Source organism: Cyrtonyx montezumae, unplaced genomic scaffold (genome assembly GCF_038088225.1).
Source record: "Cyrtonyx montezumae isolate F1298 unplaced genomic scaffold, pur_monq_1.0 scaffold_13, whole genome shotgun sequence".
In the NCBI taxonomy this organism is placed as follows: domain Eukaryota; kingdom Metazoa; phylum Chordata; class Aves; order Galliformes; family Odontophoridae; genus Cyrtonyx; species Cyrtonyx montezumae.
The window spans coordinates 24826852-24851593 of record NW_027071859.1 but is presented as its reverse complement, the minus strand read 5'-3'; the positions used below and the strand labels follow the sequence as shown (position 1 = coordinate 24851593).

At 36.2% G+C, this 24742-nt stretch overlaps 1 protein-coding gene across 1 annotated transcript in view; it reads left to right on the top strand.

The window, feature by feature from the left end:
• EYS (eyes shut homolog) overlaps positions 1-24742 on the top strand; it is a 718119-nt gene that overhangs the window by 550270 nt on the left and 143107 nt on the right. Inside the window, exon 37 of the mRNA XM_065730862.1 lies at positions 21225-21389. Coding sequence (XP_065586934.1) covers positions 21225-21389 — 165 coding nt within the window. The remainder of the gene's footprint in view (positions 1-21224; positions 21390-24742) is intronic.

Here is a 24742-nt window from a genome sequence, read left to right as displayed (position 1 = left end):
AATGGCTTTAACCAGTGTTGTCAAATTTCTCACCATAGTTTCAAAGAAAAAAGAGGTGAAGTCACAGTTTTCCAGGCTTGAACATTCTCTGATACTTAGGGATGTATTTGTGATAGTAAGTGAAAAGTAACTCTGCTCGTGCCATGAATCTATAAGCCTGCTGCCCTATTGATAAATTACTTGGGCTCTAGAGTGGCCTTCAATTTATCTTATGGTTAATTCACTAAACTTTGGTACCTCAGTGCTTACTCTCAGAGCTTGTCTCACATAGCTGTATTTACAATTTAAATAATACCGTTATTTATAAACAGAAGCAGATATGTCTTAGACATCCATTAGGAAATACTACTCCTCTGAGAGTGGCCAGGCACTGGAATGGGCTGTCCAGGTGATGGAGTCACCAACTCTGAAGGTGTTCAGGAAATATGTAGATGTTGTACTCAGGGGCATGGTTTAGTGGGGAAATATTGGTGATAAGTGGATAATTGGACTAGATGATAATGGAGGTCTTTTCCAACCTTGGTGATTTGATGATTATCTCATGCATCTAACATAGTTCAGAGGAATCAGGCACACTACGTGTCTATTTCTACTCACTATAAGCAGAGTCTGTACAAATAGCTCTAAGTGGGTCATGTGAATATTAGTTTAAAAAGGCAGTCAGGCCAAAAATCAAAATCGGCTGTTAGGTTTTTGTTTTTTTAATTTTCTGTTTTAGGCACTGGTTTCTTTTTCTTTCATTTACATGGTATTAGTTGATGAATTTTGTTAGTTCTTACTAACAGTTATGTTTCTTGGCATCAAGAGGAGAGACCCTTTCTAAGAAGAAAATGGCTTGTGTTTTATACTTCTTTCTGTTCCTCCAGCGTGCAGAAAATACATTACTGAGTGAAAACAATGCTGCCAAAAGCAGGGATCAAATTCTATCAGTTAGGAATGTACTTTTTTTTTAATTCTTTTTTTTACATGTAACCATCATAATTCAAGTTAGCTACTTTTTCCACCACCCTGATCTCTAGAAGAACTGTATGTCTGTCAAGTCACTGTCTTGCTGGGGGATGATAGTATTCAGTGACTGATCTCTTAGGGAAAGAGTACATGGGAGGCAACACTGCCCAGTAAAGCTCTTGCAACAGAGAAGAATGCTGAAGTAGCCAAACTGGAGAATTCCATCCAAGTAGCCATTTCTGCCCTGAACCGTAAGGTTAAATAACTTCCTTGCTTTGGGACCACTTTTTGCTGGTATCAGAGAAATAAAAGAGCAGTACGTTAAAAGAATGCTATTGTAAAATACCCCCCACAGATGAGCACAAGACTCACTAAATTCCTTATTTCAAATCCTACAGTAACAAGTCTCTTCCAGAAGATGAAGTCTTAAAAATGTCATAATATCAAATGTGTTATGAGTAGTGTCTTGTCTGAGACCATCATCCGGATAGCCACGGTGCTATGAAGTGCTAAATCCTACAAATGGATTATTTTCTTCCTATTTCTATGCAGCACCAAAACTGGTCTGATTTGCTCTGGAGCTTCCGTGAAGTCCTGGGGGCTTTGACTTCACCAACACAGGGCTATATGGAGACAGTAAGCTGAACAGATGAGTACCCATCACAAATGGCTACCTGTCAGATCACACTTAAGGGAACACTTGATTCTGATTGACTCAGGTTCCTGTGGTGCTTAGTGATAGACTGGTGTTGCACAGGAGCTGCCCACTAGTCTTTCACAAAGAACCTCCACAGGATGCCATTAAAGACTGGTGAGAGGAGAAGCTGTGAGTGTCAGTAGGATTTAACCATCCATGTGCCTAGCTAAGCAGAGTTAAACACAAAGTCTGCAACTGAGAACTGGATTTTGATTTTCATTCTGATGCCCCTGCGTTGTGTTTCAGACTGTTGGAGTGCTGTTGAAGGTACAGCATTCCTAAGTGTCTTAAATGGAGGGTTTCTTTTTGAGAGAAAACACTTGAATAGATTTTTCTTTGATTTTTGTCCTATGAAATGAAGATAGTTCTTACTTAAGAAGATTGTTAGACAAATGACTATTGTTTTATTGTACTGCAGTGGTACAGAAGTGTTAACTTGTATTTCATTTGGATTTTGTTTAGCTGGTGTCTTTATAATTCATATTGATGTTATGAGAATTCTTTTAAAGCTAATAATAATAAAATGGAAAATTTGATAATGAGTTCTCATTCAGCTCAGGCTGCTACATCACCCCAAGGCAACAACAGTGACATTTTGCTTATTATTACTTTAAGGTGACACTCTGAATTCCTTTTTTCTATATCTCAGCTTCTATTCAGATTTTTTTTCTTCAAAGATGCTTTAAAGACGTGAGCTATATAGAAGCGTTAAAAGGGAAGTTCTGTGAATGTGCCTGAGGGTCTTCTAAGGACAGTTCATTGCTGATTGTTTGCTTAAATATTGACGTTTCCTACCTAGGGCAAAAATTGAAGATGATCTAAAAGTTCCTTGTAATCATTGTATGTAATTCAACCAGATTCTTATTATGTAAGTGCTACCTAATTAATAAAACCACTTTTCCCAGTTTCTCTGCCTTTCTTATTGCTGGAACTAACCAGGCTGCCAGATACAGCAGGCTTAGTGTGTCCTGTGGTGATGCAGCTGCCTGCTGCATTGTTACATCTGGGAAGTTCTTACTAATTCTGTGTGCCAATCTTCACATAGTAGTAAAGCCCAAACAAAACAGAAATCTTTCAACCCCTGTGGACCAGTGTTCTCTACCAATGTATTCCATTTTTCCTTCTGTGAAGATAGGAGCCTCACATGCTTTCTTTTGATTCTAAGTAGACAGCGGAGATTTTTGCTAGTTTTGTTTTCATGCTTGTGTAGTGCTGCCATTAAATATAGTCAGCAGTTGCTGCAGTGTAATCATCTCATGCTTTGAAATATAATAATAAATATTAAATAGCTTGTGAGCAGCTGCTTGTAAAGACCACCCATAATTTTACTTCATGTACATCAGTAGACATTCCTTCTGTGGTAAAGGTAATTTGTTAGTCTTCCAACTTATCCCAAGTCATCTTGCAGCTTGCCATACTGAATGCTCAGTGCATGCTTTCTTCAAGACAAAGTGCATGTTTCAGACATACCCAAGAGGTGTGAGCATAACAGAAACAATTCTAGCAGACCCAGATACTGATAGATACCCGTGAAGTGAAAAAATGTTCTGTCACTTTGTCTACTGTGACATCCATTACTTACAATATCTCAGATCCAAGTTATGCTAAACTATTTGCTTAAGCAGCTTTGCCTGTCACTGGATTTGATAATAGTATATTTAGCTGCCACCTCTGCCATGTATCATCTGTTACAGAGTTTTACAGCATGTTGTGAGCAAATGGCAGCCTTTTCAAAGGATTTAAATAAAATTGTCCAGTTAAGTGAATGTTTACTGACTTTACATTTCCATTCGGTTTTATCAAACCTCACAGTCTCAGTTTCAATCTTACAAGTTTTTTTATCTCGTTGCTAGTGACAGTGCTTCCCAGAAATAAGTGGATAACAGACATTGATTACTGAACCTCCTGACATATTTCATATGTATTTATCATATACATATGCTAGTTAGCTCTGAGTTGTTTAATAAATGGATCTATTCCCACACCAGTATTTCTAAATATCTTTCAGAGAAGGAGAACACAGACTATATAGTATTGGACTTTTGCAGAGAATTTTCACTCTATCTGGACAGGTGTGTTTTTTGAATATGTTCTAGCCAGTTGGGAGTACATGGCTGAAGAGCAAAATAGAGTTTTATCACCAATAAAAGCATCTCTGGTGGAGTCTCTGGATATATTGGATCATATCATTGTGTCAATGAAAAATCTGTCATCTTCTGAAAAAATTGCAGCTTGTTTTAGGACTCAGACCATAGACTGTACATCAAGAATAGGCAATTATTCAGTTTGAATACTTTTAAAAATACAGGACTCTCTTTTAGTATTCTTCTATCAAATGCAATTTTCTTCCCTTGCTCCGATGAGACATAACTTGGTACTCTTGCTTTGGTCTCTGAGTGGCTAGAATTTTCTCTAGGATTTCTATTTAGAAAAATTACTGCAGTAGATCATCCACAGAATGTATACAACAACTTATCTAGGAGGAGGCTGCTGTGTATCTCAGAGTAAACTGTGAACTTTTAAGTGTGTTGTTGATTTATTCTGTGATGCATATTCCATTTCCATTGCTCAGTCTTGAAAACTTTGTAGAAAAGGAACTGCTCCTGCTGTTATTAATACCCACAGAAAACTCTGGGCTGAAAGCTTTGAATTTCTCTTGAGCTGGAGAAGAGTGCATCTCAGAAGTCACTGGCTGTCATAGTGCACTTTAGCATTTGTTATCACTTGCACGTCTTTCATTTTCATTACTTATACATCTTGCCTATGGTATCATTATTGACCGCTTTTAAGCTGATAGAAGTAACTACATCTGAAGTATCCATTTAATAAGTCTTTTAAATGAATGACAGAATGATAGAATCATTCCCCCTCTCTGTCTTATTCATGCTATTCTGTACTATTTCCACTTTTTTTCACTGTTCAGTATTAGCAGTTCGTAATGATATATATATTTTTAATTTGGGAAGATAACATTTTTTTCTATTGTAATGTTGAATGCTTCAAAGATGTAAAGTTTCCGTGGGCACTAATTGTATCTCATGCATGCGTAGATGGCTTTGATTTTAAGGGATCTATCCATAGTCTGGTAAGGATGTGATAATCTACTCCCTTCTTCATGAATGAATTCAAATCTCATCCTGTAACATCAACAAAGGTGGTATTTTTGGAATCAGTTTATTTTGCTTATGCAGTACAGCTTAATACACCTGACATATAAGTTGACATAAATGTTTTGGACAAAAATAAAGAGAAATAGAACTTGAGATCTATTCAAAATGTAGCAGCAGCTTAAACTTGCCTTCAGTAGCCTTTAACAATGTCTGTAAGCTAACAACTACTTTCAGTCTCGAGAGCTACTTTGATACTATTACATACTGTTGTGGTGCTTTTGTGATTTTATTTCTATTTATTTATTTATTTTTACAACTTCACAACTGTAAAATCACAATCCTTTCCAATATCTTTATTGATGACCTGGATGAGGGCATTGAGTGTACCCTCAGTAAGTTTGCAGATGGCACCAAGTTGGGTTGAAGTGTCTGCCTGGGAGTAGTGAGGCCCTTCAGAAGGATCTGGACAGGCTGGATCACTGGACTGAAGCCAACGGGATGAAGTTCCACAAGACCAAGTGCCAGGTCCTGCACTTTGGCCACAAGTCCAGGCAGTACTAGAGGCTTGGGGCGGAGTGTCTGGAAGACTGTGTAAAAGAAACTGACCTGGGGGTACTGGTCAATGCTCAGCTGAATATGAGCCAGCAGTGTGCCCAGGTGACCAAAAAGGCCAATGTCATCCTGGCTTATTTCAGAAATAGTGTTGCCAGCAGGAGCAGGGAAGTAATTGTCCCCCTGTACTCAGCACTGGTGAAGCCACACCTCAAGTACTGTGTTCAGTTTTGGGCCCCTCCCTGCAAGAAAGATGCTGAGGCCCTGGAATGCGTACAGAGAAGGGTAATAAAGCTGGTGAGGGGTCTGGAGCACAGGCCTTATGAAGAACAGCTGAGGGAGCTGGGATTGCTCAGTCTGGAGAACAGGAGGCTCAGGGGAGGCATTATTGCTATCTATAACTAACTGGATTGAGGTTGTAGTGAGCTGGGGGTCAGCCTCTTCTCCCTTTTAACTAGTGATAGGACTATAGGGAATTGCTTTAAGTTGCACCAGGGGAAATTTCAAACTGAATGTTAGGAAATACTACTTCTCTGAAAGAGTGGTCAGTCATGGAATGGGCTGCCCAGGGAGGTGGTGGAGTCACCGACCCTGGAGGTATTTAAGGAACTTTTAGACATTATGTTGAGAAATATGGTTCAGTGAGAACTATTGGTGATAGGTGGACAGTTGGACTGGATGATCTTGTAGGTCTTTTCCAACCTTGGTGATTCTGTGATTTAATGGGCTTATTTATAACCTGAAAGAATTTGTGATTTCTTATTTATTTATTTATTTATTTTTAAGAAATAGAGCATTCTTTAAAAGTTACTTATCCTTTGCAATGGAAGTTTTCTGTGTTTTTTTTTTTTTTTTAAGATCAAAGCATGTCATGCAAAAGTACCTGCAAGACCCTTGCTGCTTTTCTTCAGATACACAGACAGCTTATAACAAATAAGCTTACTACTAATGTCCTCACAGACTTACTTACAGTAGTATTTAGAATGCTTACCTTATATCAGGATCCACGCTAACTGATAAGTTTAAAATTATTTGTAGTTTGTTATGACGCAGTATTGGCACTGCATTGGGAATGAAATGGCATCACCAAGTTTATGTTCCTCTCTGCAGCATTCATGTCTGAAGTTTTCCAGGCCAGTTCCCAGCTGTCTGTCCATTACAAACTTTATAGAACTTCAGAGGTCATTTTGCATCATTTTATGTCGTACTTAGAGAAGCTGGAGCTCCATGTCCGATGTGCTGTAACTATGTCAGCTTTCTGACAGAAGATGATATTGCTAAAACTAGAAAAAAAAATACTGAGCAAAAAATATTGAAGTTTGCTCCTTTCATTTTATGTAACGAAAGTACCATTCTAATTATCCAAAATATAACTATCTCAAACCTCCCCCTTCGTATGTGAGTTAGTTATTTTTCTGTGAAAACTTCAAATAGGATCATGCCAAAATAACATAGGCAGGCGAAAAGTTAAAAAAAAAAAAAAAAAGTTGAGCAATGATACACTCATTGCAGTATAATATACCATCTGATGTAACACGAGTTGAATAAGAACCAAAACCAAAGACCATAGAAGCTTTTCTTGTATGTGTCTGTGTTTTGTTTTGTTACTCTTCGGGGCTAATGAAGCTATCAAGGGTGTGCTGGTCCTTTAGAAAGCTGTGTTTTCTACACTGCCTCAGGGCAGTGTTTGTTTCAAGATTTTTGTAACAAAATTTTTAAACTGCATCTCAAGTGCCCTGCTTTCTGAAAGCTGAATGCTTATTTACCTTATGGAAGAAGTTGAATGCATGAAGCAAAAGGCTTATTTCTAGGGATTTTACACAGACTTGGTAGAGTGTGAGTCTGTCGTATAATTTTTCACCTAATTTAGGATATTACTGTAATCCATGGCAATAAAAATGAATTCTGTGATGTTCTCATTTGTACATTATTTAAGCTAGCATGTTTTATTGTGAGCTGAAATATACTGAAAGTAGTCATGATTCATGACTGGAAGATCTTATCTGGGAGCATAATAAAGAGTAGCTGAAGAACAGTAACACTTTAAGCTTCTACATCTAATTCATTAATGAACATGATTAAAGTGTCTGCATTTCCACTAATTCTGTAACTATAGCTCATTCAAACAAAGATTTTCCTGCTTTCAGTTTGAAATTAGCAAGTTCTTCTCGCTCTTGGTTACAATGCCCTCTGATGTTCCTTTTTGCAGATAAGTTAAACTTCTGTTCATTCATTAGCCGGTATTTCATTGGTATTTTTGAGACATGAGAACTGAGGCATGAATTAAATCCACCAGTGTAGATATAGACTGGAGTTGGACATACCTCTGTATGACCACAAGGACAGTGAGCCAGAGCTTCTCACGTGACACAACAAATGCATACTGTTCGGAGAAACAATTGAAAGTTCAGAGCTTCTTGACCTCTACCTATGTATTTATAGTAGCAGAAACTTTTCTTAACAGAAAATGATCTCTTTCGACTCTTTCAACATTGAGTGGTAGTATGTTATATTCTGTTATGCCTAACTACTCTTTGCATATCAAGAAAATACTTTTCTCTGTATGCTGTAATTTTAGATTGCTGTTATTTCTTTTATACTCAGCAGGTGCTGACAGCTACAGTAGGCTTTTTTTTTTTTTAATTCTCAGTTTTAATAGAAAGTTCTTTAGGGAAAAAAAGAATTCCTAGTTTTGGAACTGATTTCTTAGAATTAGAACTGTAGAGCTGCTAACAGAATGTCCAAATAACCATCCCATTTCATGGAATTGAGATTTTCCTGCAGCTTCTAGGTGGTGCAGGAAGAGTTCCTTTTAGCTGCCTTCTTTAAGCAGTTTAGAGAAGAGCATAATTTATCATTTGTTTTCTCTGTATGTTCTGAAGGGGAAAAAATCCTCAGCCTGGTTGAAATCATTGGGAATTCTGCTGGTATTCTTCACATAGAGTAATTTAGCTGTGGAACTCTTTTTGTCTGACTCTGTGGATACTAAAAATTACATGGGTTCCAAAAGCAACATGTATAAATTCATGAGAGGATTCATTAAAAAGTATTTAACACAAAGAAGAAATCTTTGGCTCATGAAGTTCTGAAGTTGCAAATTGTTGGAGTCTGGGGGAGCATATATCAAAAGCATCTCTGTATGCTTGCCATGTTCTTATGCAATTCTGTGTCAGCCTCTCCTAGTCCCTACCTTAAAAAGAATTCTGGGCTAGGTAGTGGTTGAACTAACTACCTGGTCTTATCACACAAGGACTGTACTTAGAGACTTGGTTCATATGTAAATATAATCCGTTATAACTGGTCTGTTTCTAGCAGCAAAACTGAATAGGGTGGATGGGAGAGCCTTTTTTCTGTATTTGCCCAAGATGTAAGTCCTGTGAGGAGAGTCAGCTCTCGAGAACAGATAAATCACCTCAGTGTTTTTGATCCCGTATCTCTCATACCTGAGATACCTATCTCAGATCCCTCCTTCATGTTTACCCATCTATAAATCTCCTTTCTGATGTTTGTCTTACTACAGCTTTAATTCTTTGACCTGCACCAGCTGCTGCTCTGGTCTCTTCCCAGCTTTCCTAGCAAACAGGAAGATTTCTTCTGTAATTGAGAACAAATCATTTATTTTGTTGATCCATCAGGACACATTTTGGCTCCTTGATACATAAATAGTGGCAAAGAAGAGTAAACATATTTTGTCACCAGATAGCTCCTTATGCAAATGAGTGAGTCTATCTGAAGACCAAGCAGTACATTTTTACAGCAGTAGCGTAAGTTCAGTTACCACTCTGTTCCACAGCAGAGAGTTGTGTGCTGTAGTAACACAAACATTCATTCACATTGCCAAAGAAGGAAAAAAAAAGTCTTAGTTAGGCACGTAGTTCTTAATATAAATGGGAATTTCCACTAAATTCACCAGTTTTTAAGACTGTGGTGACTTGGGAAGGAATCTGTTTCAATCTATTTTCATTTTATCATTTTCTGTCTCTTGTTCCTCTTCATTCAAAACTGTTTGGTCAAGTCTCACATGGAAACTGAACAAGAGCTGTGTGTGCGCTGTTAGAACTGCTAGTATGAGTTGTAGATTTGCTTAATCATAGAATCATAGGGGTTGGAAGGGACCTCAAGCAAGAGATCAAGTCCAACCCCGCTGCCAAAGCAGGTTCCGTACACCAGGTCACACAGGTAGGTGTCCAGGTGGGTCTTGAATATTTCCAGAGAAGGAGACCCCACAACCTCCCTGTGCAGCTGTGCCAGTGCTCCGTCACCCTCACCGTAAAGAAGTTCGTGCGCACATTCGTGCGGAACCTCCTGTGCTGCAGTTTTTAATATTTGCATATAATATTAAAAATGCTTTAATATTAAAATAATGCCTTTATTTCACACAGTTTGTTCTTCAATATCAATATGAAGCTTCTTTCATAACAGTTGCTGCTGAAAAGTATGGAAGCATTATTTACAAGAGGGGTATAACACCTGTTGTTTATTCACATTATACATTTAAGAAAAAGAACAAGTCTGTGGTTTTTTTGGTCCAAGATAAAAATATATGTATAGTTTTAGAATTGTTTACATTGTTAGTAACAGTTTCCTACACTTTGGAGTAGCAGCCATTCCCATATTTAGTTTTTACAGACGTTGGCTTTACATTTGCTGTATCTGACATGGATAAGCAATGCAGAAAAACAAACCAAGTGGCAATTTTCAGTTTTTATAAGCATGTATTCAAATAAATGTGAGTTTAAATCAGTTTAAACAAAACTGCTTAATATCTAGCAGACTTCAGAAGCTACTAGATGATAAAGGTGAAGAGCGCTTTTCAAGATAACACGTGTTAGTAATTTTGTGTGTTACCAAACTGGGAGTGGTATACTGATGATACTTCTTTTTTTCTGCAAGATGTTCTCTTAAAGTGCAAACTGAACAAAACTATGGGTTTGTTTACATGTTTTTGAACTTCTGGGAGGTTATTTGGCTTGAGGAAGGTAGTGAGTTCCTTTCAAATACAAGGTTGTGTTGTTGTTCTTTGTTTAAAAACAGAAGAAAGAGCTGACAGTCCAAAACTAATTAAAGTGATTTAGTAGATAAATTAGATTAAATCTGTCTTGGATCATTTACCTGCAGTTCATCCACTGTGATACTTTTCAGCAGTTTTGTTAGCAAATGAATGTAGTAAAATCCCAGAAAAGCAATTACATTTTCCAATCTGAAATCCATCAGCACTGAAACTGTTAGGAAGAAATATTTGAGGTGTAACTCTGAGTAAAGTGTGTTTCAAATAAGAAAAATCCAACAACAATAAAAGGCAAAATGAACCTTTGCTAATAATTAGGTACCATAAGTGAAAAGAGTAGACATTCTTTATCCTGGGATGTATTCTTGTGAAGATATTTTATCTCTCTTTTAGCATGTTTTGTGATTGTGTTTCTTTCCAAAGAATAATCAGCACTGCTGCTGCTTTCAACACATCTGCGCTGTGCTCAGTGCTGGTTCATTTCAGCTTTGTGTTTTTCCACTCCCATTCATGTTGTTTTTTATACAATTTGAAAAATAACTATTTTTGTTGATGGTTATTTATGGCCAAGCAGATTTTAGAGTAAGACAGATGAGTAATGTGTTTAAGAGTAGCAGGAAATGTGATTTCAGTATTGTTTGATTCACTCCTTTCCTCTTTGTCAGGTATCAGAGAGCCATAATATCATGTGCTGCTAGTGGCAGAGCTGTGCTTCAAGGTTATTTTACAATGTAGATGATAATCAGGCTAGGGAAAATGTATAGAAAATTAACATTATGGTAGTGCAAGTAGCTCTCAAAGTAAAATTTAGCTCAAGCCCTTCTAATGATTATACATAAGATTTCCCATCCTAAATCAGCATGCCATATTAACCATTAAATGGGTGTTAGTTGTGTTTGGTTGGATAGGAGCATATCTTGAAGTGTCCACTTCTTTGCCATTCAGGTTGTGCTCCCTAGAGGCAGAGAATTAAGTGCTACTTGAGCCATGTTTCTAAAGTGAAAACTGGGTGTAATAAACCAGTGGTGCAACCTCTGCCTGTTCTTCTTTGGTTGCGACAAGGATGCATTTATGGTGGCACAACTTCTTTTGTTTTACTGTTTCTTAGTGTTTTTGTCTGTCTCTTCCTATTTTCCTTTTTCTATCCACTATGTTTAGTCAACCCTCATTTTGAAATGACCCTTCTGTTGCTGGGAGAGTAAAGCAGCCAGTACAAAAACAAGTCTGCCAAAGTAGTGTAACCTTTTTTTCCAAATATTCTAGCAATTACTGTTCTGAATTCTGCTACTTCAGACAGTTCAGATCTGTTTTAGAAATTCTTACAATTGTCAATCAACAATTGGCTTAATATGCTTATTTTGGAATGTCTGTGTTTAGGACTCGAGTTGAACATGTGCTGCTGCTTTCAGTATCCAAGGCTGAACAAGGAGTTCTGCCTTCCTTTCATAGTGTCTTTCAGACAAATTCATTATTTATTGATTAATTTTTGTTATTTCAGACCAGTAATAGCTGGTTTCCAAAACTGTCAGCAAACTCTACGTTATGGTGCTTTCTGGATAGCTTGAACAGTCATATAATTGAAATTCACTGTGAAATGTTAGAGGGTTAGAATTGAAACAGTAACAGTAGCAGTGGTGAACTGAACAAATGGTAGAAAGCAGAAATAGTACTGAACTTCATGAAACAGCTCTAGAAAGGTCCAGCTAATGTAGCTAAAGTTTAGCAAGTTGGACAGGTAATGATGCTGTAGATTGTAAGTAAATTTTAGCTATACAGAAGCAAACAAGGCTTTTCAGACTTTGATAATATACATCAGAATGTTAGGTAATAGAAAATGGTAGATAATTTGTTGTTTAATATGCATTATCTGTAAGTCAGTGATAAATGTCACAAAAGGTAAAATAGCAGTCCCTGCAAGTTGAGTTATTTTGCTGTTTGTGAATCAGACTGTAGGTATATTTTGTTATTGATCAGTAGTTATATATTACCAAAGAACTATTTGAGTTTTGCATCTGTTCTGCAAGTTTAGCTGCTGCTGCAGCATTGACACCAGTTGTTTTGAGTAAAGCAAATGCTGCCTAGTGCTGTTGGATAGAGTGAGTATTTGTGAGCAGCTCTAGGGTTGAAAATATATACAACATCTAGAATGTGCCATGAGATTTCAGTTATTATGGGCAGCGGACTTTCTAGCTTTGATAGCTCGACATCTTTGAAATCATGTAATCCTGATTATCATCTTTCCCCATGCATCCCTCTCTGCCTTGGTACAGTTTTGATTTTAGTATCTGCTAGCTGAAAAAACTGTTAAAGCTGTATCTAAAATCAATATCAGGTATGAGGTAAAAAATTAATCTCTGCATCTTGGAGTTGATGAGAATGTATGTTCTGAATTCATGATGGATGGAGGAAAGAGAAGGTAATCAGACATATTCACTTTTAAAAGGGAGGAGTTACGTAATTCATTTTTTCTAATTTTGATACTGAATTGAGTTCAACCTGTAATAGTTTACCAAAATGTAATTAAAAGTTTGTATTTATCTGTCATGTGTGTGCACATCTCCAATCTGAAAAATTGCCTGTATCTAAGCTCACTGTTTTAGGTTTTCCAGTGTCGTGTGTAAAAGTGAAGTAATATTCCCATAGGGTATGTAGCTGAAATAAACCTACCTTTAAAGAAATAAATATCTAACATAAATACTGGAGTTTCTTTACCGAGCATTCTCTGCTTTTATGAAATAGAGGGCAGCCTAACTGTCGCAGCAGCAGCAGCTTCATTTTGAAATGACCTTTCAGACTTTGCTGGAAGGAAAGAACAGTAAATATACAAACACTGAACTACTATATATAATAAAGATGTAATAAATTGCACAAAATTGCTCTTTGGGAGATGAACATATTGGAAGACAAATGCAAATTTCAGGCACGATTCTTAGTTACTTCTCCTGAGACAGTGTGCTGTGTGCCACAGTATGTGTGTTTTGTTTGCACAAAGGATTGGTCCAAATCAGAGAAAGAGAAAAAAGAACACCTCTACTGAGTCCCAATTCTGTAGTTTTCAACAGCTTCAATTGCTTCACTCACCCGTAACAAAAAATGACTTCTCTGAATCCTTGAAAGGATGTGGTTTCCTGATTCAATAGAAGGATCTGTTCTTCTGAACTGCAGTTCAATAAGGTTATAAGAAGTAAAGAGAAAGTTTGCACAAGGTGATTTGTACTTCTGACATAGGCAGTGATCTAAGCTGTTCACTAAAGTGAAACAGCTTTTTTTCTTCTCCTATTCAGGCTTTAGAGACTTTTACACCAGTGAGTAAAAAATATTTCTCTTCTTCTGGGATTTCTCCCTGTATCTTCGTACTTCTTTCGTTGCCTCACATCTAAAAAGGACTTCTGGACTTAAAACTTCTCACAGTGTACTGCCCTTTTTTATACTAAATTTTAATACTGTCTTTGAAAAATTCCCGAAGGATAAAAATGAAGTAGGTTGATAACATCTCCTTGGATATCTTTTAGAAGCTACTATTCAGAGGGATTTTTCTAGTGAAAGAATCAATAATTAGGAGTTGCTCAGACATGTATTTCTAAATATGGAAAGCATCTGAGTATGTTCAGTAATATTAATGAAAATACAAATATAAGTGGTTCCATTCTGTCTTAATGTTGGAATTTACCAGATTGGCAGTACAATCTAAACTTTTCTCCTGAAAAAATCCCTTTTAAGACAAATAGGAAAAGAAATCAGACTTTTTCTTTTAACTATCTCTTCCTTGTTGTTGGAAACACATAATAAGTATGCCGTGTCACAAAGTAATAAATAATGCAGAGTAACATAACCAACTATATACAAAGAAGCCAGTGTTTGCTTTTCATCAGTAGTTCTTTAAGCTTTGATGCTTGCGAATGAGTTCTGCAGCTATGTAAAAATAAATAAACAAATAACTAAATAAAAATCAGGAGTTAAGTTTAATTTTTGTGTTAATTTGAAAAACGTTAAAAAGAAAACGTAATCGTTACTGGAAACCATGAACTATTTTGAGACTATTACCATTAGGAACTGAGCAGAGCTGTTAGTTCATATGTAGATTTGTATATGTCATATGTCACATTTTTAGTTCCTATGTATCCATTCCTCACGTACTCTCTCAATTTACTTTCGCCTTACTTCCAAAGTGCATACTGTTATTAAATTGCACAAAGGAAGAGTTGTTTCCTTCCTGTCTTTCTCACCAGTGACTTAAGGGAAGAATGTCTTGTTTTCAGATGACATTAAAGTTTTAAACAGCATAGTTTAGATTCACTGCAAGCCACAACGAGCTCCGTATCTGTCTTCTAGTGTTGATTTTTTCTAATTACTATTCAGCTGTTAAACAGGTCTTATAATGGGAAATTGCCAGAATTATCACTTTTTTTGTTCAAAGAACACGGTGAAAGTCTTCTTATTACATGAGAAAATCATTGACATCAGTGCAACACACTGTTTAAAAATATGTTTAATTGAAAATTAAATTAATTATTGAAAATAAAATACCCTAGTTCAAGAAATAATAAAATGAAATATTGCCAAATATTTATTCCCTTTTTAATATAGGTTGGTATCACTTATGAGATCTATCATTACTTTATTTTTAGTGTTTTCCTTCTACTTGACTTATCTAGACTTCTGTCTCAAAAAAAAAAAAAATGTCAATAAAAATAAGGTACAAAAGATTTTTAAGCAGTATAGCCAAGGAGGCCTGGATGTGGTTTCTGAGGTTAAACTTATTTTCCTTTCAGTACATTCTCTGGGCATGGTACTTATAAGATGTGCGGTGTAATGAGTCCAATAGCACTGGAAATCTGTGTAGGCAGCTTTCATAGTCTTTCATAGTGTGAGAGCTGATCGTAACACTGTGACTTGGAATTATTGCTTCCTTTTTCTTTCACAGTAGTGGCTGGCTTTCGTCTTCAGAGCAGACCAGCTTCCACTGTCCAGGTGCAGTTACCTTCTGAGCTGAGCAAACAAAAGCATACTGCAACATTAATATTTTAGAGGCTTGTTGTCCTGGTTTACTGAGGAACTTTTTAACATTGACATGTTGTATGATTTTACTGCCAGATAATGCTTATACGATGTTTCTATTCCTAGCATTAGAGAGTATAATATGAAATCATAATAGTTTCTGATTTTTTCTTTAATCAAATCAGGCATTCTTCTGATCTTTTGCTGCTTACCTACCCTGCTTTAGAGATTCTCTTTTGTGTTTTGTTGAAGTACAAGGATTATTTTAGTCCTTAAAAAGTTTGCTGTATTTATGTTGTAGACTGGAAGAGAATGTAATTTTCCACCTGGAATCCTTAGTAGAAATATCCATACATAGACAAATATGTCTCTTAAATATTGTTGTCAAGCACTAGGAAATAATTTGTCATTTGCTTTCTAACATTTGCATCAATTTTATATACTGTATTTTCCAAACTGTGTGTCACAGCTTGGCCACTCAGACTTGAATTAGAAGAAAATTAGCTTATCTTCAAAATAATGTTTGAATTTTGCTGTAACGCTAGGGAGAAAAAGAAACATTTGTCTCCATTTGTGTTTTGGTGGGATAAGAATATCTCCTTTCACTGACCACTTGCTATTCGTTTGACTGAATTTTTACAAACACTAACGCTGTAAACCAAATCAACAACTTGTTTGAGCAGACCTACTTATAGGAATACAAAAAGGCTTACAGCAATGATAAAATTTATTTCTGTACAGTTTAGCAAAAGTGAAAAAAATATTAGGTGTTATGTTATGCTTCACTTCTGTAGATATGTGGCATTCTGTAGTAAGTGGAAAATCCTACCAGAAATGGTTCTGTAATAAGGGCTTTAAGGTTTGACTTGCCAATTGGCAGCTTCCCAAGTAGGCCACAACCTGGAGATGAAATACTGTTTTCCTTTCCTTTAAAAAAATCCCTCAAAGCACTGAATGATTCTGTGCCTAAATTCATCCTGCATTAGAACATAAAACACTAACTTAGAAGAAAGTAATTCTTTGTATGAAGGTCAGGTCTGCATTGAAAAACACGTTACAATAAAAAGGGTTGGAGATGCGATTGAGAAGAATGGCTTCACAGTTTTAGTGGAAGTTTTGTAGATTTCTTTATTGCCTAGGGGAATGAAATTTAGGCAGATTTTTTGAGTGGGTGGAATGGAGGGGGGAGGAGAAATGAGATTAGGAATATCTGTGTCACCAGTCTGCTGCAGGCATTTTCCATCTCCAGAAGGAGCTTGTTCAGCCATTTTTTCAGGAAGCTGTCATCCCCCACTTTCTTTGATCTCAGAAGGGGTGCCCCAAAATGCAGTAGATATGACAAGGCAATAAGAACCTTTCTTCTCTACTGCTCAGTCACTTTTGCTTCATCACAGTCAACACTGTCATCTTCCACACGAAGCCCTGTACAAGTACATTGAACAGTACATTGCATATGTGATTGTAGCATTCTCCTGAAATTATCTGGGTCTGAACTGATTGTATGCTTACAATTCCTAAAAAGGAAGCAGAATAAGTTTTCTCTGATTTTTCAATGTTAGATACAGTCTTGCACAATTTTCTTAAACTAATCTATATATGTGTTATTTCTACAAATATACAAACTATATTTGTATGAACTAGAAATGCCAGAAGACATTCACTGTTCTGTTCCCTCTTCCATTTAGAGGGAAAGATAAAACTGCTCATGAGTCATTAGACTGCCCTTTTTTTTATGCTCGTCTGTGTTATGTGCACCTTACCACCTTCAATGTTAGAGTAAGGCCTTTGGTTTTGGACACTTTCGCTCATTTTATTTGATTGATTAGCTTCAATTACAACTGCATTGTATTATATTGTGTTATCTCACATTCCACTATCATATTTAGTAAATTAGTTTTCTAATATTAGTTCTATTATTAATTTTTTTTAGCTCTTTGCTGCTGCTTTCTCTATAGGCTCATCTCCCTCCCTTTTTCCCATCCGCTCTTTCCCCTCTCCCAGACAGAGGTTGGTGGGTCCTCCTGCCCCATTAATTACAGAACTGGGCCAAACTGGCCCAAAACAGGGCCATTCAGAACATTCTTTTTGCTTCTGAGTTCAAGGCACTTGGAAACAAAGTAAGTTTTGGAGGTAAAACTAAACAAATAGAGTAAGATCAGTGACCAGTTTGTTTTCAGAAGAACCGCAGATACGCACCACAGTCACAGAATCACAGGTGTTGGAAGGGACCTGAAGAAATCATTGAGATCAAGAGATCATGCCTCCTATTTCCCTTTAGATATTCATAAACACTAATCAGATTCCCCCCTTCCCTCCCCCAGTTTTCCCCAGACTGAGCAGACCAAGGTTACTCAGCCTTTCCTAATATGGAAGATGCTCCAGGCACTCTTGTGATACTCTAGTGGACTCCTTCTAGGGGATCCCTGTTGTTTTAGAACTGGAGAGCCCAGAACTGGACACAGTAGTCTGAATGTGACCTCATAAGGACAGAGTAGAGGATGAGGATCGCCTCCCTTGACCCCTCAGCCAACTGGCCATGCTCTTTTTAATGCACCCTAGGATACCATTGGCCTTCTTGGCCTCAAGGGCACTGCCAGCTGAAGGACAACCTGTTGTCCACCAGGAACTTCAGGTCATTTTCTACAGAGCTCGCCTCCAGCAGGTCATCTCCTTATCTGTACTGATGCATGTGGTTATTCCTCCCCAGGTACAAGACTCTACACTTGCTCTTGTTAAACTTCATCAGGTTCCTCCCTTCCCAGCTCTCCAGCCTGCTGTGGTCTTGTTGAATGGTAGTTAGCCAATGCTAATTTCATTCATAGATTTGGTCTAAAAGGATTACTTCTATTTTCACTATGCTATAGAAGTTATCACCCAAAAATGATAGATAAATCACCAGGAAACAGATAATGAGCAATTTACTTATATTGACTATTTCTTATACTTTCTTTTGTTGAAATAGTACTATCGTTTTTTTCCCAAAATCTTGATTAATTTCATATTAATTAATTATTTTTCTTTTTAATTTGTTATCTTAATCTGTTCCGTTGAATTACATATCTGCCTTCCTTTACATAGGAACTACTACTACGTGGTATCCATGAATAATAGAATTTAATGATCACATTGCATCTTTCACTTAGTTTAGCATGCTTTGTAGCCACTAACTGAATAGTCTTCAGTGAGAGAAAAATAAGTGTGATAGGTAATTATCTTCTGTTTACAGAGAAGCAGGAGTTAACTGAAAAACACTGACTTATCATCTGAAGTCAGTTATAGCTTTTCTGTATTGCAGCAAAGGTCTAGACAAAGTGATTCTTCCTTTCTAAAATGTGATGTCTTAAAACCAGGATTACTGTGATTTTTCCTGGAGTGCAACAGCTTAGACCAATCAGAGATTTATCTTGTTCCAACTCTGCTGTCATGGGCAGGGTTGCCACCTGTTGGATTAGGCTACCCAGGCTCCATCCAACTTGGCTTTGAGTGCCTCCAGGGATGGGGCATCCACAGCTTCTCTGGGTAGCCTGTGCCAGTGCCTCAGTACTCTCTGAATAATGAATTTCTGTCTTAATACCTAACCCAAGTTACCCTTCTTTTAGTTTAAAGCTGTTCCTTCTTGTCCTATCTGTATCTGCCCATGTAAAAGGTCAGTCTCCCCCCATAAGCTTTTCCCAAGTACTGGAAAACTGCAGTAAGGGCTCCATGGAGCCTTCTCTTCTGCAGACTGGACAGTCACAATTCCCTCATCCTTTCTTCACAGGAGAGGCTCTCCAGCACTCTTTGATCACCAGATCAGGTGATAGTGTCATTTAGTGCCCTTAGGTTTTATGTTATGAGCCACAATCATTTCTTATCCACATTTTCCTCTGCAAATTTTACCCACATTGCACAGTCCCAATCTGTTTCTCACAGTTGTGATCCTTTTGATCATCTACACTTTTATTCTGTGGTTCACTCTACCTTTTCAGAGGCATGTTTGGAACTTTCAGAAGACCTTTAATGCCATTATCTGCTTTATTTTCTCAGATGTTTTAGAGCTCATTTTATCTAATGCTCCACTTGCATGGCAGTCTCTTTCAGTGAAAATGGAATAATGTTCTGCTCTTAAGTATTGCTTATTTGACCCAATGCTTCTCATTGCTTCCTCTGAATCTTCACTATTAAGATCCTTTTTGCCATTTGAAGCCTCTAGCAATCTGCAAAACAAGAGATTAAGTCAGTGATCTAAATTTAGGTCTCCCAGATGACAGCAGAGAGCATTATCAACAAGGCACAAGGTTGCCTGGTACAGAAAATCTTGTACATTTTATCCCATAAGGAGCTTTTGCCTTGTAATGTATTTGAATTTCAGCAAGCAGAAGGTTTTTGGGCATTGAAACGAATGAAAGTAGAGAGAGTCACATTTATTTTATTTCATATTTTATTGTCTGTGAACTGGCAAACTCACCAAATCAGTTATTTTGTAGATTTCTAAAGTTACAGTCATTGAACCAGTTCTTATTGTATTTCTTTTCTATTGTATGTGTGTAATGCTTTATGATATATTCAAGTCAGATTTTTGTGTATACCAGACTTATCCCTAGGAATTACCAGTATCACATTTATTTCACTTGATACTCTTTGCACCTTGACCGTGAAATAAAAGAATACATTACTATTGGGTTGTGAAATTTGGTTCCCAAAATATTCTGTGAACTTGAGATGGATAGAGCAAGTCGTATATTCATCAGTCCCTTGATACAGCTGCTAAACTGACTTTTCTCTTACTGGAATGGCTTCCCTTTTTGATAATGTAGAAAAGTTTTGACAAAGCTTTGATCATTTGTGCTTCTAATATATTCTTCGAGTGATGGAAAAGAACAAGCAGAGAATCTTTCCATCAGCTTCCGGTCTCTGTTTTAGGATGTTTGCCACTGTAATTGGAAATTATTGGAAAATAAAAATCAGAAATTGAGAATTTAAGCCCCAAACCATTTTGATATCTTTTTCGGTGCACAAATCTAACATTTCAACTGTGAATTTCTGTGTTAAGTAACTTTCTTTTGCATAAAGAATATCCTTCAGCGAGCCATCTGATTCTGATGGACAGACTTTAAAGAAAAAATATTATCCAGATATTGGATATTGACTGTGTAGATATCTTTACATGTAAGTTCTTTTGTGGTGAGTGGAGAGGAATCGGTAGTTTTTGGTCATGATTCCTCTTGGGCTTTTTAGGTGTTTATTATAAGGTAAAATGAATTTGTGTCTTATGGTTACCCATTTTTCTATTTTATCAGTAAGGAACAAGGAGTTATCTGTCCCATAGGTCGCTGATGAGTTGGCCAAATGTTTGGTCAGATCCTTTCTGCCAGGAGATGAATGCATTACTTCCCTTTCTAGGGTGTTGCTGGTTGTTTTGTTATTGCTGTTTTTCCTGACATTCATTCTTCCTACTAAAAATGTTACACATTTCTCATTTTAATTACTCAATGATGGATGGCTCTTACTGTCCTCATGATCAAAAGTTTTTTTCTTTTAATCTGAATAGAATACTTACTAGGCCATACTTTCTCAAGTAAAAATAATAACAAAACAAAACAGTGCAAATATAAAATTAGAGATGAAAACGTGTAATACAAGCTTTTGAACTTTATTGCATCTTCTAACTGTGGTCTGTAATAGTCTTTTCACTTCTGGTAATATGCATATCTGGTAATATGCATATCCTCCTCTTCCAGTCTCTTAACTTGAATACTTGATATTAAACATTTATGCATGTCTTGCACATATGATAGTTTATTATGCTGTTCAAAGATATTCAAAAGAAAAAGGAATGGATTTTTTCAAATGTACTTTGTTGATTATATTGCATTTTATTATTTTGTTTTGTAATGAACTAGTGAAAATATCTTTCTGTTATTCATTGCAGACATAACCCTGTTTTTTCCATCCTTCAATGGAAATTCTTATTTGGAACTTCCTTCTCTAACATCTGTATCTCAGATGATGATTGCATCTGGACAGGAAACAAGCAATCTGACAACTCTGTACTTGACAGTGAAAACAACTGCTCCAAATGGCACTATTCTTTACAGTGAGTACCAGTGATACTTGAAGTATTAGCTATAGTTACTTTAGGTCCCGATAAACTTTAGTGTAGGTCAGCTGGTGTGTTCTGCTCAGCAGCAGAATTAGTCACTGAAATGCAGTAGAAGCATTTTGGTATTCTAATACATGACGCACTATAAAGTTTGAACAACGTTTTGTGTTTTTCTGGAAAGTTCTTTCATATATGACTCATTAAGCAAAGTATAACTGATAACTGAAAGTGCTTCTTTCTGACAAGAAAACATTTGATTTCAGTAATAAGTGTCACTACTCTAGAATATAAATGAAGAAATTGCCACCAATTTGTTACAGATAAACTATTTCTCCAATACTTATGTTGAGATCCACTTGTTTATAATGATGATTTTGATTCCAAAGCTTTTTTTGCATTGCAGAACTGTGATAAGTTTTGCAAATTTTCTGTGTTTCAAAGTATTTACTGTGATTTCACACTTCAGATAATTATTTTGTGGTGTCCTGAGAGAATATTTGCAGACTTGGAAGTACATATGTTATTAAGAATAAGTGTTGTTTCTTGACTATGTATTTAAGTTCTCAGAATAAGACATTAACTTCTGACATAGTATGCTTTTCACTAATTGGTTCCCATATTAAATATTTTGTTATAAATTTTAGCTTGAAATTTATATTAAAGTGGAAAGTGTGGGCATTGAGGTTGTTTCTTTATGAGTGCAGGAAAAAGTAGAAAAATATTCATAAAGTCTTTCCAATAGATTCAGTATTTCTCTGCAAAGACAAATCAGCAGGAGTATTCTCTCTTCACTGCAGCTAGTGTCTGAAGAATAAATCATGCTGATTTAATAGAAATTGTTTTTATTAATTTTTCTAGTTTTTATATTCACCATACAAATTCATCAGAACTGTGTAATTATTTATAAGACAGAGTTAAAGGTAGTATAAACTTCATGGCATTATTTAGTTATGCTTTTTATTATCATCTGCATAACAGTCTCTTTAGATGCAAAAAAGTGTAATTTCCAACTGAATTTTTATGTTCACTAAGGCTGTAAGTGCTGCCTCAAGTTGTTGCACATTATAGCCAGGCTATTGCTGTGTTTGTGTAAGAGACCTCTGAAGTATTTATATTTACTGCATATTTTTCCGTGTGCATTGAAACCCTTCATGTTGCCTAGTGATTGCTGTTGTTTTTATATAATTTTGGTCATTAAAATCTGCAGATTTGCATTACCCTGTCTGTCTGAATATCTCATGCAGGAGAAGGTAAAACTTAGTCCTTCTCACATTAGAGGAGATTCTAGAGCAAATTTCATCTTATATGAGCAAAGATACCTAAAATGGCACAGATTAATTTCCTCTGAAAATTTACTTGAGTTGCTGGTAGTAGAAACTCCACAGACTGCCTAAGAAAGAAATCTGATCAAAGATTTTTAAAGCTGTTTAGTCCTGACTGAGTTTTGAACTCAGTGCTGGTTTAATCTGTATTGTGATATACTTCCATATATATATATATATATATATATATATATATATATATATATATATATATATATATATATATATAAAAGTTAAATCGGAGAAAACAGAAAAAATTACCTACTTGTAAAGCAATTAAGCCATTCAAAATCCATGCATATTTAAATTATATCTTTTTAATGTTCATTGTCATAATTTTTTCATTAATTTATTTCAAACCAATTGTACAGAACTATTGCAGTTCAATTTCATCTTTAGATTATGTAAGACTTTACTCCAAGTTACTATATTTTTCCTCCATGGAAGTCCTCTGTATTCCTAGCTAGGAGGCACCATTTTTTGGCATCTGCTGAGATTCTTTTTTCTCTTAAGTTTTCAAAGGTCCTATTTTCTCTTATGTGTTCTGACAGTGTGTGAATGTCTTAAAATAATTCTTGAAGTGTTTCCCTTTTCTGAGATAAGAGTATATCACTTTCCATTTCTCACTGACATACCTTCCTTTCTACTTCGACAGAAATCTGAAGAAGTGTTTGCATTCCAGCTTATCTTTCCAGATTCTGGCAATAAGATTTGTAATTTCAGATGGTTGAAACATTTTGTCTGATTCTAACAACCTGATATTAAATATTAGTCTTAAAATAGAAGATATTTTCCTTTCTACATACTGTATTCATCCCGAGTCTAACAAAATAGGTGTTCAGCTTATCAATTCATGCTTCCCTTGTGAAATTGATAATGAAAGATTTCTGAGGTGTTGATCGAGATTTTGTTAGGGCTATTTTTGACCACTTCACATCCTTTAGAATATTTTGATTTGAACATTCTGGAAAGATAAAGTGTTATTAGTGGAAAACCAGGCATTTCCTTGTTTTCCACTTATCCATATCTGAGACCTCTATGGGCTATGTCATAGCTGCCTTCCTGACCCTTCAAGTACCCAGACAGGGAGGATTCAGGTTCAGTGATGTGAGTTTAATCTCATCCTGACACTGAGCTGAAAAAGTCCAGGAACTTGGGCTTAGTTTTACATGATTTCTACTCATTTCCTTATTAGCTTTTTTTTTTCCATATATTTCTAGTAACTTGCTATTCCTCAAACAGGGCTTTAGTTGACCCTCGACACTCTTCAATGGTCTTAGGCATTATTCTAAGGTTAGGTTTCACTAAGATTTTTAAAAAAGAAAATCTGGATCTTCTTCAGCCTGTTTAACATAAACATGCAAAGTAGAAGAGGACTATGTGTTTTGTAGAACTCTATTTAACACTATTTACAACTTTACTTTAGATTCCTACTGTCCTTCTCAGATTTTGTTCCCTTTTCTGTAGCACCCTTGGTTTTGCTTTTTCTCTTTTCTTCTCTCTAGTTATTTAAATGTCCATATCAATGTCCTTATTTAGTTTTGCATGAATGTAAAATACAATATTATGAAACTGTGTAATAGAAAACTCTCCAGGATTTTGTTTATTGCCATTATGTGTATTTAGAAAGAACAATGGATCCTATGCAGGCTACCCAGAGCTTTGTAATTTATTATTCCTCTATTCAGGCACCTAGCTCGTCTGCAGTTCTGTCAGATAAACATAATACCCTTCATGAGTTCATATGCACACTCTGTTCTCCCTTCATCCCTGTTCTTTGCTCCTTGTTCCATCTTTCTTCGCTTCTAACAACTTCAAAAGAAAAGCTGCAGTTGTCAGCTGTGTTCTTTCAGAAGCAGTACAACTCCTGCTTCTGCTGCTGCTTTTTTGAAGTTGTGCTACCATCAAACAGCTGAGAAATGAACTGCCAGCAGAAAGTTCTCTTGAGGCTAGAGCGCTCACTAGATGCAAGAACTACAAAATTATATATTAAAAAAAGTTAAATATGTTAATATAGCAATATTA